The sequence below is a fragment of the Zophobas morio genome, unplaced genomic scaffold (assembly GCF_036711695.1).
Source record: "Zophobas morio isolate AGI-343-1 ecotype UQ-CSIRO unplaced genomic scaffold, CSIRO_AGI_Zmor_V1 ptg000027l, whole genome shotgun sequence".
Lineage (NCBI taxonomy): Eukaryota > Metazoa > Arthropoda > Insecta > Coleoptera > Tenebrionidae > Zophobas > Zophobas morio.
Genome location: NW_026972132.1, coordinates 624641 through 642050, shown reverse-complemented (window position 1 = coordinate 642050; position 17410 = coordinate 624641). Strand labels below are relative to the sequence as shown.

Here is a 17410-nt window from a genome sequence, read left to right as displayed (position 1 = left end):
AATTTTTCGTTTCTTCAATTTTCGACTTTTTATTATTTTTTTTTTATTTTTTGTTCTCTCCAGTTTTTCGATTTTCGATTTACAACTTTCCGCTTTTTTTAATTTTTTATATTTCTCAGATTTTCATTTTTTTCAGTTTTCGAGATTTCATATTAAAATATTTCGCAATTTTCCACCTTTCGTTTTTTCAGTTTATCAAATTTTTGAAACTTAAATTTTCCAATTTTTCGAATTTTGGCGTTTTTTTGAATTTATGATTTTCCAATCTTTCAATTTTTCGGGTTTTTGCTTTTTCGATTTTGCAAGTTTTAAAAATTAAAATTTTTCTTTATCAATTTTTGGAAATTTGAATTTTCTAATTTTTCAGGTTCTCGTTTTTTATTATTTTCCAAATTTTCGAAATCAATTGTTTCGATTTTATACTTTTAATTTTTGAATTTTTCGATTTTTCAATTTTTCAGTCTCTTGTTTTTTAGTTATTCAATTTTATAATTTTTCGTTTCTTCAATTTTCGTTTCTTTATTTTATTTTTATGGTTTTTCAATTTCTCAATTTTCCACCTTCCGTTTTTTCAGTTTATCAAACTTTCGAAACTTAACTTTTCCAATCTTTCGGGTTTTTACTTTTTCGATTTTTCAGTTTTTAAGAATTTTAATTTTTCATTGTCAATTTTTGGAAATTTTGGGGGTTTTCGGTCCTTATTTTTTCGGATTTACTATTTTCTGTTTTCTTAGTTTCTCAAATTTTCGAATTAAAGTGTTTCCATTTTACATTTTTTCATATTTTAATTATTGCTTAAAAATTTTTATTTTGCAATTTTTCGATTTTTCAATTTTTCGCCTTATTGTTTTTAATTGTTCGATTTTATAATTTCTCATTTCTTAATTTTCGAGGTTTCTTTTTAATTTTCAAGTTTTTTGTTTTCCCCAGTTTTTCGATTTTTCACTTTCTTTTCTCAAATTTTCGATTCTTCAACTTTTCGAATAAAAAAAAAAAAAGAAAAATTGATTGCAAGATTGTAAAATCAAAAATGAAAAAACGGAAAACTATGAAATGAAAACTTTGAAAACTCTAAAATTGGAAATTAAAAACTTGAAATATTGAAGAAACGAAAAATCGGGAATTTGAAGAACTGAATACACGAAAAATTATAACATCAAAACAAACATTGAAAAAATAAAGGAAATGAAAAACGAAAAAAAAAATTGTGTTATAAAAAAATTGGTCGAAGGTAAGTCCAGATTTTTCGAAAAATTATAAGCTTCGATTTTGTTTTTTTTCCATTACAAAATTTTGTGACGTCATCAATTTTTTGAAAGGGCGAATACATTTTGATTAACGATTTACCATGCTTACGATAACTTTTAAATGTCTGCAAGATTCCAGAGTATTCGGCTTTGCAGTTTCAAAGTTAAAACGCAAAATATTTTATAATTTTGATTTTTTTTTCAAAAATTCGCAACTGCATTGGGAAAACTCAAAACGGATTCATACACCACAAATATAGTATCTTATTCTATGTAAAAATAATCAGTGTGTAATAAAAATCCGGACAGACAGCAGACAGACAGACAGACAGACAGACAGACGGAAACAGGACACCTAATTCTTAAACGAAAAATAAAATCTACCTTTCCAAACTGCAACAAACACTGCGGACACGCGTCAATCAACAACTGCACGGCATCATTAGTGTTCATGATGATTGACTGCAAACTCAAACTCCCCCTCAGATTCTCGTTCAACGACAAAAACGCATTCACTTCGCCTATCACTTGCTTCGAAACGATCTGACTCGACAAAACCGCCTGCAACTTCTTCAACACAAAGTCGGCATCTTCGTTCGCTCTAAACGTCTCCTTCGCCGTATAATTCTCCAGACACGCCTCGTACAACTTCGACGTAATCTCGACCTGAAACGGCGCCATTTTGTCCAAATAGTCGTACCTGAAGCTCGCGAACAAGTAACTCTCCTGCGACTTCTTATCATTCTTATCGTCGAAGTACGGCTTCGGCTTATCATCCCCCTCCCCCAGAATCTCGCGCTCGAGTTTGCTGAAACTAATTGACTTAAGTAAGTTTAGTCTGCGGTCCGCGTACTTACTCACCTTGACGTCATCTCCTCCTTCTTCGACACGTCTTCCTTGAGTTGGAGGATTTGGAGCTGCGACAAGTACGACCGGACTAGGAGTTTCATGGCCTCGTTGGCCCCGCGCTCGTATATGATTTTGGAGATGTCGGTGTCGCCGACCTTGACGAAGTACTGCTTGAAGTACATTTCGAGGGTTTTCTGGAGGACCAGGCTGGCGGTGTTGCTGTCGCTGCCGATGCTCGAGGGGAGGTACTCGAGGAACACCTGGAACGATCGGGTGAGTCTAATACGGGGAGGCAGTGGCGGCTCACCTTGATCAGTTTGTTCAGGTTGATGGCTTTTTTGTCCATTATGAGGACGACGAGGGTCTCGGAGATGGTGTCGGGGTAGGAGCTTATCAAGACGACGGCGAATTCGGAGAAGGTGGTTACGATTTTTGTTTTGTTTTGGTAGTTTTGGGTGGTGTCGAAGAGGAGTTCCCAGTTGTCGGATAAGGAGGTGAGGAGGGAGCCTTGGGGGATTTCGGAGAGGCAATCTTGAGCTTTTTTGATGTTGCATTTTTGGGTGTAGAGGATGGCGAGGGCTAGGGAGAGGTCGGCGGATTTTGTGTCGTCTCTGGAATATAGTTTTGATTTAGAATTAATACAGTGGTGTATATCAAGCTAATATAGGCGTAGTATGTGGTGGGTCATCTGGTCCACTATATGACAGTTTTTATAATTTTTTTAACTTTCTAGGTATGTGTAATAAAGAAGAGAGAAGAAAAACGATGAAAATAGAACTATTTTTAAACAATTATACGCCCGAGACGCAGCCGAGAATTGTAAAACAATCGCAAAGTTTGGATTTTCGATTTCAGTAATTTTGTATTTTGCAGTTCGTCTCTAAATGTTTTTTATCTCCCGATGTTTAGAGTTTTCAAACAAAGATTTTTCAACTTTTAAATTTTTCAATTTTTTTGAATCAATCTAAATTTTTTTGAATTTTTCGACTTTTAGATTTTTCAAGTTTACGAATTTTAAAGTTTCAATTTTACAATGTTTCGATTCTTGAGTTGAAAAATGGAAAAATTTTAACCCAAAAATTATAAAAATGAAGAAACGATAATTTCAAAAATTTGAAAAAAAAACAACAATCAAAATTTCTAAAAATTGTAAATCGAAAAATTGAAAAATACAAAATTGTAAAATCCAAAGTCGAAAAATTGAAAATTCGACTTTTGTATTTTTCAAGTTTACGAATTTATAATTTTTTTCTAATTTAGGGTTTTACAATTTTTCGGATTTTCACTTTTTTGGTTTTGCAAACAATTTTCAATTTTTCGTTTTACCAAACTTTGGAAATTTTAATTTTCTGGATTTTTCACTTTTTAATTTTTGATTTTCCTTTCTTTTCTTCAGCTTCTTGTATTTTTCGATTTTACAATTTTCGAGTTTCTTTAATTCCATAATTTTGCAATTTCTCAGTTGTTTTTTTAATTTTCCAGTTTTTATTTTTTCAGTTTCTTTAAATTTAGATTTTTGAATTTTACGATTTTTGGAAGTTTTCTTTAAATCGACGATTTTGCAATTTTTCCGAGTCTCCAATATTTAGATTAAGAATTTTTCCATTTTTTGATTTTTCAGTACCTCGATTTTTATTTTTTGGATTTTCCATTTTCGTTTCTTCATTTTTCATGTTTTTGAATAAAAATTTTTAGAATTTTTCCTTTGTTGAAATTTACGATTTTTCAGATTTTCACCTTATTTTTTAATTTTTCGATTTAGCAATTTTCCGTTTTTTTAATTTTCCGATTTTGAATTTGTCGTTTCTTTAATTTTAATTTTCGACTTTTGGATTTTTCAAACATACGAATTTTAAAGTTTTCTTTAAGTTTTCGGCTTTATAATTTTTCGATTCTTCAATAGTTACGATTTTTTATTTTTCAATTTTTCTGGTTTTCACTTTGTCGACTTTGCAAAAATTAGAATTTTTCGTTTTTTCAAATTTTAGAACTTTTATTCCATTTTTCGTTTCCACAATTTTTCAAGTTTTTGAATCAAAATTTTTCCATTTTGCAATTTTAATTTTTCGTTTTTTTCATATTTCGAGTTTTTTAATTTCTTCTGAATTTTTCATTGTTTGTTTCTCCACTTTTTCAATTTTTCCATTTTTGATTTTTTAAAATTTAAATGTTTCTCAGTAGTTTTTTCAATGTTCGAGTTTTCATGTTTTGAGTTTTTCAAGCTTTCCAAATTTATATTTTTCAATTTTACGATTTTTCAAAGTTTTCTTTAAATCCATGATTTAGCAATTTTTCCGACTGTCCAATATTTAGATTTTCAATTTTTTGAAAAATTAAAAAGTGGAAAATCGACAATTTTTAACTCGAAAACTTGAAAAACTCAAGAACGTAATCCAAAAAAAAATCCTTTCTTTTACGATTCTGCAAATTTTCGATTATTCAATTTTTAGCTTTCCCAATATTTTAACTTTTGTATTTTTCAAGTATTATCCTTCAATACGTTAGATTTTTCATTTTTTAATTTTTCGGGTTTTCATTTTTTCGATTTCAAATTTTAGAAATTCTAATATTTTGGATTTTCCGTTTTTCGTTCCCACAATTTTTCAAGTTTCCGAACCAAAATTTTTCGATTTTTCATTTTTTAATTTAGATTTATGAGGTTGAAAGTTTCCGAGTTTTCAATTTTTCAGGTTCTTTTTTAATTTTTGGATCTTTCAATTCTTCGGCTGTTGCAGTTTTCGAGTTTTTTACTTTCTTTTGAATTTTTCATTTTTTGTTTCTCCAGTTTTTCGGTATTTCTACTTTTAATAGTATCAAATTTCCGAATTTTTAATTTTTCGTTTCTTTAATTCTATGATTTTTCGGTCCTTCGGATTTCCGAGTTTTCAAATTTAAATATTTTTCACTTGTTCTTTCAATTTTCCAATTTTCACTTTTTCAAGTTTTTTCAAATTTAATGTTTCTCAATTTTCCGATTTTTGAAAGTTTTTAATTTTTTTTCCGACTTTCCAGTATTTAGATTTTGAATTTTGCAATTTTTCGGGTTTTCACTTTTCAGATTCTGCAATTTTTGGAAATTTTAATTTTTCTATTGTTCAATTTTTCATGTTCTCGATTTTTTTTTTTTGGATTTTAACTTTCATTTTTCAATTTTTTGCATTAAAATTTTTCAACCTCTGAATTTTAGAATTTTTCCTTTATTTTTTAATTTTCGATTTTACAATTTTTCAATTTATCAAATTGATATTTTTGATTTTGAATGTCGTTTCTTTAATTTTAATTTTCGATTTTTGGATTTTCCAAGGATACAAATTTTAAACTTTTATTTAAATTTAGGGTTTTTTCATTCTTTAATATTTAGGACTTTCAATTATTCAACTTTTCGGGTTTTCACTTTTTCAACGTTGATTTTTCGAATTTTCATTTTTTTACTCAAATTTTAGAAATTTTAATTCTTCACTTTCTTCCACTTTTCGATTCTTCGCTTATAATTTTTGATTTGCCCTTTCTTTAAATTTATGATTTTGAAAGTTTTGAATTTATTTTTTTAATTTTTCGATTTTTTCGATTTTCGAGATTTTTACTTTCTTTTCAATTTCTCATTTTTTGTTTTTATCACTTTTCAGATTCTGCAATTTTTAGAAATATTAATTTTTCGATTTTTCGAATTTTCAGGTTCTCGATTTTTATTTTTTTGGGATTTCGTTTTATCATTTTTTCAAGTTTTTCAATTTTTTGACTTTTCAATCCTTAAATTTTAGAATTTTTCCTTTGTTTAAATTTATGATTTTTCAGATTTTCACCTTATTTTTTAATTTTTCAATTTATCAATTTTTCGTTTTTTCAATTTTCCGAGTTTGAATTTGTTGTTTCTTTAATTTTGATTTTCGATTTTGGATTTTCAAATTTTCAAACTCTCTTTAAATTTTGGTCTTACAAATTTTTTGATTTTTTAATATTTAGAAGTTTCAAATATTTGAGTTTTCAATTTATAGATTTCTTAATTTTTTGATTTCTCAATATTTAGAAGTTTCAATTATTTGATTTTTCAATTTATAGATTTCTTAATTTTTCGATTTTTCAATTTTTAGAAATTTTAATTTTTCACTTTTAATTTTTAATTTTTCCTTTTATGATTTTGAAAGTTTTCAGCTTCTTGTTTTTTAATTTTTCGATTTTTTCAATTTTCCAGTTTCTTTTGAATTTCTCATTTTTTGTTTCTCCAGTTTTACGATTTTTCCACTTTTGATTTTTTCAACTATCCGATTTTTGATTTTTCGTTTCTTTAATTCTTAATGATTTTGCAATTTCTCGTTTTTAGAATTTTTCCAATTCTCAATTTTTCGTTTCTTCGGTTTCCGAGTTTTCAAATTTAAGTGTTTCTCAGTTGTTTTTTCAATTTTCCAGTACTGATTTTTGTAGTTTTTCAAGTTTTTCCAAATTTAAATTTTTCAAGTTTACGATTTTTGGAAGTTTTCTTTAAATTTACGTTTTCGGTTTGGGAGATTTTTGATTTTTATTTTTTCGAATTTTCCATTTTCATTTCTTCATTTTCGGAGTTTTCAAATTTAAATGTCTCATGATTTAATTTTTTTCGAATATTTCCATTTTCCGATTTTGAGTCTGTCGCTTCTTTAATTTTACTTTTCGAGTTTGGATTTTTCAAGCATACGAATTTTAAATTTACGGTTTTATAATTTTTCGGTATTCAATATTTAGGAGCTTCAATTTTTTGGGGTTTTCATTTTTTCGATTTTTCGAATTTTCAGGTTCTCAATTTTTATTTTTTGAGATTTTCCATTTTCGTTGCTTCATTTTTAAAGTTTTTGATTTTTTTGACTTTTCAATCCTTAAATTTTAGAATTTGTTCTTTGCTTAAATTTATGATTTTTTAGATTTTCACCTTATTTTTTAATTTTTCAATTTATCAATTTTTCGCTTTTTCAATTTTCCGAATTTGAATTTGTTGTTTCTTTAATTTTGATTTTCGATTTTGGATTTTCAGGCATACGAATTTTAAAACCTTCTTTAAATTTACGGTTCTAGAATTTTTTAATTTTTAGTATTTAGAAGTTTCAATTTTTAGAAATTTTAATTTTTCACTTTTTTCCATTTTTCGATTTTTTTCTTTTAATTTTTGACTTTTCCTTTTATGATTTTGAAAGTTTTCAGTGTTCTTGTTTTTTAGTTTTTCAATTTTTTTCAATTTTCGCGTATTTACTTTCTTTGGAATTTAACATTTTTTGTTTCTTCAGTTTTACGATTTTTCTACTTTTGATCCGATTTTTTGATTTTTCGTTTCTTTAATTCTTAATTAATGATTTTGCAGCTTCTGGTTTTTAGAATTTTTCAAATTTAAGTGTCTCTCAGTTGTTTTTTTCAATTTTCCAGTACTGATTTTTTAGTTTTTCAAGTTTTTCCAAGTTTAATTTTTTCAAGTTTACGATTTTTGGAAGTTTTCTTTAAATTCACGTTTTCGGTTTTTGAGATTTTCGATTTTTATTTTTCGGAGTTTTCAAATTTAAATGTCTCATGATTTAATTTTTTTTTAATATTTCCATTTACCGATTTTGAGTTTATCGCTTCTTTAATTTTACTTTTCGATTTTGGATTTTTCAAGCGTACGAATTTTAAATTTTCTTTAAATTTTCGGTCTTCAATATTTAGGAACTTCAATTTTTCGGGGTTTCATTTTTCCGATTTTTCAATTTTTAGATTTCTCTATTTTTTGTTAATTTTTTTTTCAATTTTTAGAAATATTAACTTCTCGATTTTTTGAATTTTCAGGTTCTCAATTTTTATTTTTTGAGATTTTCCATTTCCGTTGCTTCATTTTTCAAGTTTTTGATTTTTTTGACTTTTCAATCCTTAAATTTTAGAATTTGTTCTTTGTTTAAATTTATAATTTTTTAGATTTTCACCTTATTTTTTAATTTTTCAATTTATCAATTTTTCGTTTTTTCAAATTTCCGAATTTGAATTTGTTGTTTCTTTAATTTTGATTTTCGATTTTGGATTTTCAGGCATACGAATTTTAAAACCTTCTTTAAATTTACGGTTCTAGAATTTTTTAAGTTTTAGTATTTAGAAGTTTCAATTTTTAGAAATTTTAATTTTTCACTTTTTTCCATTTTTCGATTTTTTTCTTTTAATTTTTGACTTTTCCTTTTATGATTTTGAAAGTATTCAGTTTTCTTGTTTTTTAATTATTAAATTTTTTTCAATTTTCGCGTATTTACTTTCTTTGAAATTTATCATTTTTTGTTTCTTCAGATTTACGATTTTTCTACTTTTGATCCGATTTTTTGATTTTTCGTTTCTTTAATTCTTAATTAATGATTTTGCAGCTTCTGGTTTTTAGAATTTTTCAAATTTAAGTGTTTCTCAGTTGTTTTTTTCGATTTTCCAGTACTGATTTTTTTAGTTTTTCAAGTTTTTCCAAATTTAATTTTTCAAGTTTACGATTTTTGGAAGTTTTCTTTAAATTCACGTTTTCGGTTTTTGAGATTTTCGATTCTTATTTTTCGGAGTTTTCAAATTTAAGTGTCTCATGATTTAATTTTTTTCGAATATTTCCATTTTCCGATTTTGAGTTTGTCGCTTCTTTAATTTTACTTTTCGATTTTGGATTTTTCAAGCATACGAATTTTAAATTTACGGTTTTACAATTTTTCGGGTTTTTATTTTTTCGATTTTTCAATTTTTAGATTTCTCTATTTTTGATTTTTTTTTTCAATTTTTAGAAATTTTAATTTTTCTGTTCGATTTTTCAGGCTCTAGATTTTTATATTTTTGGATCTTCAATTTCACGTTCCTTCGGTTTTTCAAGTTTTCGAACCAAAATTTTTTCGATTTTTCAACTTCTAATTTTGAAATTTTTCCTATTTTCAATTTTTGGAGTTTTTACTTTTCTTGAATTTTTAACCTTCGATTTCTTCAATTTTGCAATGTTTGTTTTTTTCGTTTCTTTAAATTTACGATTTTGCAATTTTTCCGACTCTTCAATATTTAGATTTAGAATTTTTCAATTTTTGGGAATGAATTTCTCAATTTTTCAATTTCCCGATTTTTATTTTTTTATTCAATGTTTAGATTTTTTTTCAATCTTTCAATTTTTCAGGTTCTTGATTTTTATCTTTTCGGGTTTTTCATTTTTGCATCTTCAGTTTTTTCGACTTAAAATCTTTCGATTTTTTGACTTTTTACGTTTGAATTTTCTTTAAATTTATGATTTTGCAATTTTTGGATTTAAATTTTTAAATTTTGAAGAACCAATTTATTCAAACTGCGATTTTTAAAAATCAAAAAATCGCCAAATTAAATCGGAAAGTTGAAAAAACGAAAAATCGGAAAAATAAAAGATGTATACGTAAAACAAACGTCAAAACTGTCAAAACGGAAGTTAGGTTCACCATCTACGAGAGGCGCATTTGGATCCGTATACCCAAAAACCTCTCGAAAACGGTTAATTTGTGAACCGCTCTATAAACATACTACACCCATACTACATCCACTCCCCTTACCTTGCGATTTTGTCGCTCAAAATATGAATCAACCTATCCGTGGAGTACTCCCTCAAAATACTACTCTTCAAAATCAAACTGGCCAAATCATCAAAATCGTGACTCTCCAACAACCCCAAAATCGTCTCAGCGAAACTCTGCTTCGACCCCCCACTGAAAAACTTATCAGCCTCCCAACTGTGCCTCACCTCCAACAAAATCGCCTTCAAATAATTAATCAACCCCCTAGTCTGATGATTATTCGACTGCTCTTGAATCTTCTTCACCCTCCTCAAAACCTCAGTGGGCGACACCCGCGCCATCTTGTAGTACGGAATCGCCAAACAATAATCCTCCTCATTACCACACATGATATAATGATCAGCCAATAACGCACACGACGTCCTATACGTCTCGATGACGTCATCGTTATTACTCTTAACCGCCAATATCAACTTGACGTTCTCGTCGACCACGCCCCACTTTTTCAAAACAAGCGCCACCCGCAAGATCACGTGAGCCTCGCTCATCAAATGACAGTAGGTCTGGCTGGACGTGAACCTATGAACGTTGGCCAGGATCGAAATGTCGTTGAAAATGGTCTTCGGGGTCGGCAGTTCAAGGTTGTACAATGTCCAATAGGCAGCGGTCGAGCTACTATTCGAACTGACCGAGTGGGTGGGGGAACTGTCAGAATTCGCAAGGAGGACTAGATTATGCTCTGACAACAAAATCTGCTCCACTCCTAGAAACGGTCGCAAACCCACTAAACAAATGCTGTCGTTGATCGAAGGGCACGCCACACTGACGTCATCCACTATCTCGAAACTCCTGAAGAGTTTGTGTCCGAAACGTAGCGTGTACGACTCGAGCCCGGTTTCGGTCAACGCGTGCAGAAAATAATCTTCCATTACGAGTTTGTGTACGGGGGCGGTGAAGGGGTATACAGCTATGCAATGATCGCCTTCTACGCACTCCGCTTCGCTGAAATAGTGTAAATAACCCTCTTGTTGCGTAGCAACCATGCAAACGACGCTGTTCAAGCTCTTTCGGTAGTCGCTTCTGAGTAGGCGGCTTTCGCCGTCCTTGACTTTGTTCAGGCTCTCGTCGATGTAGAGCGGCTTCAGGATCATGCATTTGAACTCTTCGGTGATTTGGCGCTGCGCGCTCTCCACCAGGATCGGGATTAGTTTCAACTGGATTAGGTTTTTGATGACGTAGTTGAATATTTTTATGTCGCCGCCTAGGTTGGAGTGGATTTTGGCCGTCATTTCTTTGTCGGTGAAGGTGAAAGGGCTGTGTTTGTGGATTATGCTGTTGTCGCGGATTATGGTGGGGAGGTGCACGGTTAGTTTGGTTTTGGATACGCCGAAGGCTTCGTCGCGGACGAGTTTTTTGTAGTCGAGGGGCTCGTCGTGGGAATCTGGAACGGTTTTGAGTAGGTTGAAATTTAGCTGGTTCTGTTCGGTGTTTGTTGACCAGATATTTGATTAGATAACAATATTATCAAGATAGAATAACTTTTTCTAATAATTTTGAATGATAATTCAATATTTGTCTTTCATACAGTAACAGGTTATGGACCCAAATTTGAGAATGCTGTACTGTTATTATTAATATTACACTGCCTCTATTCAAACTGATTTACGTGCCCTTGTAAAAATGTTGACGTCATTTAGTAAAAAAAATTTTCGAACTGCATTTTTCAGTTTTGCAATTTTTCTATATTACAGTGTTTCATTTTTCGATTTTTCGTTTCCTTAGTTTTTCCAAGTTCTTGTTTTTCATTTTTCCGAATTTTTAATTTTCATTTCTTCGATTTTATGTCACAATTCTCCGCTTTTTCATTTCTTTTACTTTTCAGTGTTTCTTTCGGTTTTATAATTTTTCGTTTATTCGATTCTTCAAATTTTAAATCTGTGATTTTTCAGTTCCCCGATTTTCCAATTTTGCAATTTTTGGATTTCTCAATAATTCGATTTTCCGATTTCTTTAATTTTCAATGTTTCGATTTCACAATATTTCGCTTTTTCGATTTTGCAGTTTTTCAATTCTTCAAGGTCATGACTTTCCATTTTTTGATTTTTCAAGTTTTCATTTTAAACTTCTTTGTTTTTTTATTTTTTTTTCAATTCTACAATTTTACCATTGTTCCATTTTTTTTAATTAGAAAAATAAAAAAATCGGAAAAATTGAAAAACTGAAAAAACGGGAAATTGCAAAAATTGAAAAAGTGGAAATTCGATTTTATAATTTTTGCTTTTCCATTTTCCATTTTTTCGATTCTTTTCTCCAATTTTTTGATTTGCACGAGTTTTCAATTTTTCGGTTTTTCAATTTATTTCCAAATTTACGATTTCTGAACTATTCGTTTTTTCAATTTTTCATTTCTTCAGTTTTTGAGTTTTCCAATTTTTCAATGTTTTGTTATCAAATTTGCATTCGTCTTTTTTAGTTTTGCAGATTTTAAAATTTAAATTTTTGGGCTTTCGGATTTTTAAAATTTTTCAATTTTACGATTTTTCGAAGATTTTTCTACATTTACGATTTTGCAATTTTTTCAACTTTTCATGAAGTTTTGAATTTTTCAGTTTCTAGGGTTTTACTATTTTTCCAATTTTTGGGAATTTAAATTTTTCAATTTTTTGACTTTTCAGTTTTATGATTTTCATTCATTTCAGTTTTTGTTTCTTGAGTTTTCAAATTTTTCAGTAAAATTTTTTCGATTTTTCAGTTTTTTAATTTTAGCACTTTTTTCCTTCCTTTAAATTTACGATTTTTCAGTTCTTCATCATCTTACTTTTTAATTTTTTGACTTTTGGATTTATTCAGTTTACGAATTTTTGAAGTTTTTTTTAAATTTAGTTTTAGAATTTGTCGATTCTCCAATATTTATGATTTTTCAGGTTCTGCATTTTAATTTTTTTGGATTTTCCGTTTTCCGTTTTTTCAGTTTTTCAAGTTTTCGAAAGAATTTTTTTTGATTTTACACTTTTTATTTTTTTAATTTTTCCTTTCTTTAAATTTACGTTTTTGCAAGTTTTCGGTTTTTCAATTCTTCAGCTTGTCTTTTAATTCTTCGATTTTTCAATATTTCGATTTTTTCAATTTTCGAGTTTTTTACTTTCTTTTGAATTTACATTTTCTTTCTCTAGTTTTTCGATTTTTCCACTTTTGATTTTTTCAACTTTCTCATTTTTTAATTTTTCGTTTCTTAAATTTTTTTATTTTACAACTTTGTTTTTAGAATTTTTCAATTTCTCAGTTTTTTGATTCTTCGGTGTTCTAGATTCTGGAATATTTTGAAAAATATTTTGGATTTTCCAGTTTCGTTTCTTCATTTTTCAAGTTTATAAATTGAGGTTTTTCGATTTTTCAACCTTTAAATTTTAGAATTTTCCCTTTCTTTAAATGATTTTCCGAATTTTCACCTTATATTTTTTATTTTTCGAATTTACAATTATCCAATTTATCAGTTTTTGTATTTCAGTTTTCGAGTTTTCAAATTTAAATGTTCCATGATTTAATTTTTTCGAGTTTTCGTTTCGGCAATTTTCGAGTTTTCAAATTTAAATGTTTTTCAATTTGTCAGTTTTCCGATTTTGCATTTTTTTTTCAAAATTTAGAAATAAATTTTTCAATTTTTCAAGTTACTGAATTAAAATTTTTTGTTTTTCAACTTCTTAATTTCAATTTTTCAGGTTCTTGATTCCCAGTTTTTAGATTTTATAAAGTTTTCAACATAGAACACTTTTTTATTTTTTCATTTTTGATTTTTATTTTTACAGTTTTGCATTTTTCCACTTTTTTATTCGAAAAGTAGAAAAATTGAAAAATCGAAAAACTAAAATATCGGAAAAAGTGAAAAATCGAAAAACTGAAAAAAGGAAAAATTGCAAAATTGAAAAGTGGAAAACCGAAAATTGCAAAATGAAGAACTGAAGAAACGAAAAATCAACACATGAAAAACTGAAAAACCTAGAATCGAAAAAATGGAGAAGTAAAAGATCTAAAAGTTGAAAAATTGAAAGTTGAAAACCGAAAAAGGCAAATCGAAAAATTGCAAAATCCAAAAACTGAAAATTTTCCCATTGAAAAAAAGAAAAATTATAAAATTAGAACATGGAAATGGGAAAAAATTATTCAAAAACTTGAAAACTGAAGAAACGAAAATGTAAATTTCTAATAAATAAAGATCAGGAAAAAACGGGAAATTGCAAAATCGAAAAAGTGAAAATTCGATTTTATAATTTTTGTTATTCCGTTTTCCATTTTTTCCATTCTTTTGTCCAATTTTTTGATTTGCAATTTCACGAGTTTTCAATTTTTCGGTTTTTCAATTTATTTCCAAATTTACGATTTCTGAATTATTCGTTTTTTCAATTTTTCATTTCTTCAGTTTTTGAGTTTTCAAATTTTTCAATGTTTTGTTATCAAATTTGCATTTCGTCTTTTTTAGTTTTGCAGATTTTAAAATTTAAATTTTTGGGCTTCCGGATTTTTAAAATTTTTCAATTTTACGATTTTTCGAAGATTTTTCTACATTTACGATTTTGCAATTTTTTCAACTTTTCATGAAGTTTTGAATTTTTCAATTTTTTGACTTTTCAGTTTTATGATTTTCATTCATTTCAGTTTTTGTTTCTTGAGTTTTCAAATTTTTCAGTAAAATTTTTTCGATTTTTCAGTTTTTTAATTTTAGCACTTTTTTCCTTCCTTTAAATTTACGATTTTTCAGTTCTTCATCATCTTACTTTTTAATTTTTTGACGTTTGGATTTATTTAGTTTACGAATTTTTGAAGTTTTTTTAAATTTAGTTTTAGAATTTGTCGATTCTCCAATATTTATGATTTTTAATTTTTCAATTTTTCACTGTTCCAATTCTCAGTTTTTGATTTTTCAGGTTCTGCATTTCTATTTTTTTGGATTTTCCGTTTTCCGTTTTTTCAGTTTTTCAAGTTTTCGAAAGAATTTTTTTTTGATTTTACACTTTTTATTTTTTGAATTTTTCCTTTCTTTAAATTTACGTTTTTGCAAGTTTTCGGATTTTCAATTCTTCAGCTTCTTGTCTTTTAATTCTTCGATTTTTCAATATTTCGATTTTTTCAATTTTCGAGTTTTTTACTTTCTTTTGAATTTACATTTTCTTTCTCCAGTTTTTCGATTTTTCCACTTTTGATTTTTTCAACTTTCTGATTTTTTAATTTTTCGTTTCTTAAATTTTTTTATTTTACAACTTTGTTTTTAGAATTTTTCAATTTCTCGGTTTTTCGATTCTTCGGTGTTCTAGATTATGGAATATTTTGAAAAATATTTTGGATTTTCCAGTTTTGTTTCTTCATTTTTCAAGTTTCTAAATTGAGGTTTTTCGATTTTTCAACCTTTAAATTTTAGAATTTTCCCTTTCTTTAAATGATTTTCCGAATTTTCACCTTATATTTTTTATTTTTCGATTTTACAATTATCCGATTTAATTTTTTCTAATTTTTCAATTCAAGAAATTATTATTATTATTATTATTTTTCGTTTCGGCAATTTTCGAGTTTTCAAATTTAAATGTTTTTCAATTTGTCAGTTTTCCGATTTTGCATTTTTTTTTTCAAATTTTAGAAATAAATTTTTCAATTTTTCAAGTTACTGAATTAAAATTTTTTGTTTTTCAACTTCTTAATTTCAATTTTTCAGGTTCTTGATTCCCAATTTTTAAATTTTATAAAGTTTTCAATATAGAACACTCTTTTGTGTTTTCATTTTTGATTTTTTATTTTTACAGTTTTGCATTTTTCCACTTTTTTATTCGAAAAGCAGAAAAATTGAAAAAATCGAAAAATTAAAAATCGAAAAACTAAAATATCGGAAAAAGTGAAAAATCGAAAAACTGAAAAAAGGAAAAATTGCAAAATTGAAAAGTGGAAAACCGAAAATTGCAAATTGAAGAACTGAAGAAACCAAAAATCAAAACATAAAAAACTGAAAAACCTAGAATCGAAAAAATGGAAAAGTAAAATATCTAAAAGTTGAAAAATTGAAAGTTGAAAACCGAAAAAAGGCAAATCGAAAAATTGCAAAATCCAAAAACTGAAAATTTTCCCATTGAAAAAAAAGAAAAATTATAAAATTAGAACATGGAAATGGGAAAAAATTATTCAAAAACTTGAAAACTGAAGAAACGAAAATGGAAATTTCTAATAAATAAAGATCGGAAAATCGAAAAATTAAAATTTCCAAAAATTCGAAAAAAAAAAATTAAAATTTCTAAAAATCTCGAAATCGAACATGTGGAAACCCTAAAATTCAAAATCTACATACGTATTGAAACGTCAGAAAATTTGGAAAATCGTAAATTGATAGAACTTTGGAAAACCGAAAAATTGAAATCTCGCAAAATCCAAGAATTGAAACATCCAAAAGTTGGAAATTGAAAAACTGAAAAATATCGTAAAATTGAGGGAACAAAAAAAAGAAAAATTGCAAATCGAAAAATTGAAGAAAGGAATTGAAAAAAATGAAAATCAAAAAACAAAAAATTAAAAAATTGGAACATTGAAAAATCGAAAAAAAATTGTAAAAACAAAGTTTCTCGATTTTTAGTGTTATGATGTTTCACTTTTTCGATTTCGCAATTTTTCGTTTTTTCAGTTTTTTCCAATTTTTTAGTTTTTCGACTTTTCAATTTTTCAACTTTTCGAAACCGAAAAAATGGAAAAAATTACAAAATTGAAAAATAAAAAATGAGAAAACGAATAAATATAAAACGAAAAACTGAAAAAACGAAAAATTAAAAATTGAGAAACTTGAAAATCGAAAAAATTGAATATTTAAAACTGAGAAATTCAAAAATTGCAAAATTGAAAAATTAAAAAATCGGAAAACTGAGGAACTGAAAAAATAAAAAATTGGAATTTTGAAAAATTGAATAAACGAAAAATTGTGACACGAAAAATTGTGACACGAAAACGAGAAACTGGTAATTAAAATGTCGGGAAAATGAAAAATAAAAATCAAGAACTTGAAAAACTGAGGAAACGAAACACTGAAAAATCGAGGAAACTAAAAATCTAAAATTGAGAAAATGTAAAACTAAAAGTTTTCAAAAATGAAAAATTTCACATTAAAAAAAGATAGGATCAGTAACGAAAAACCGAAAAATTGAAAAATAAAAAAAATAATTAAAAAACCGAAACGAAAAATTGACGAAATGAAAACTGAAAACTCGAGAAATTACAAATCCAAAAGTAGGAAAATCGGAAAAGTGAAGAATTGAAAAAATTGAAATTGAAAAACAAAAAATTATAAAATGAAAAATCGAAAAATTATAAAAATAAAGTTTCTCAATTTTTGGGGCTTCAATGTTTCAATCTTTCGTTTCTTCAGGAAAAAATTTTTCAACAACTTGAAAACTGAAGAAACGAAAATGGAAATTTCTAATAAATAAAGATCAGGAAGTTGAAAAGTCGAAAAATCGAAAAATTAAAATTTCCAAAAATTCGAAAAAAAAATTAAAATTTCTAAAAATCCCAAATTCGAACATGTGGAAACCCTAGAAATTGAAAATTCAAAATCTAAATACGTATCAGAAAATTTGGAAAATCGTAAATTGATAGAACTTTGGAAAACCGAAAAATTGAAATCTCGCAAAATCCACGAATTGAAACATCCAAAAGTTGGAAATTGAAAAACTGAAAAATATCGTAAAATTGAGGGAACAAAAAAAAAGAAAAATTGCAAATCGAAAAATTGAAGAAAGGAATTGAAAAAAATGAAAATCAAAAAACAAAAAATTATAAAATTGGAGCATTGAAAAATCGAAA

General features: G+C 27.2%; 1 protein-coding gene across 1 annotated transcript in view; it reads right to left on the bottom strand.

The window, feature by feature from the left end:
* The window catches only part of LOC135136807 (uncharacterized), a 42890-nt gene that overhangs the window by 9357 nt on the left and 16123 nt on the right, over positions 1-17410 (bottom strand). The window contains exons 4-7 of the mRNA XM_064066227.1: positions 9620-11021; positions 2404-2707; positions 2109-2356; positions 1632-2061 (exon numbers count right to left, since the gene is read on the bottom strand). Of these exons, the coding sequence (XP_063922297.1) occupies positions 1632-2061; positions 2109-2356; positions 2404-2707; positions 9620-11021 (2384 nt within the window). The remainder of the gene's footprint in view (positions 1-1631; positions 2062-2108; positions 2357-2403; positions 2708-9619; positions 11022-17410) is intronic.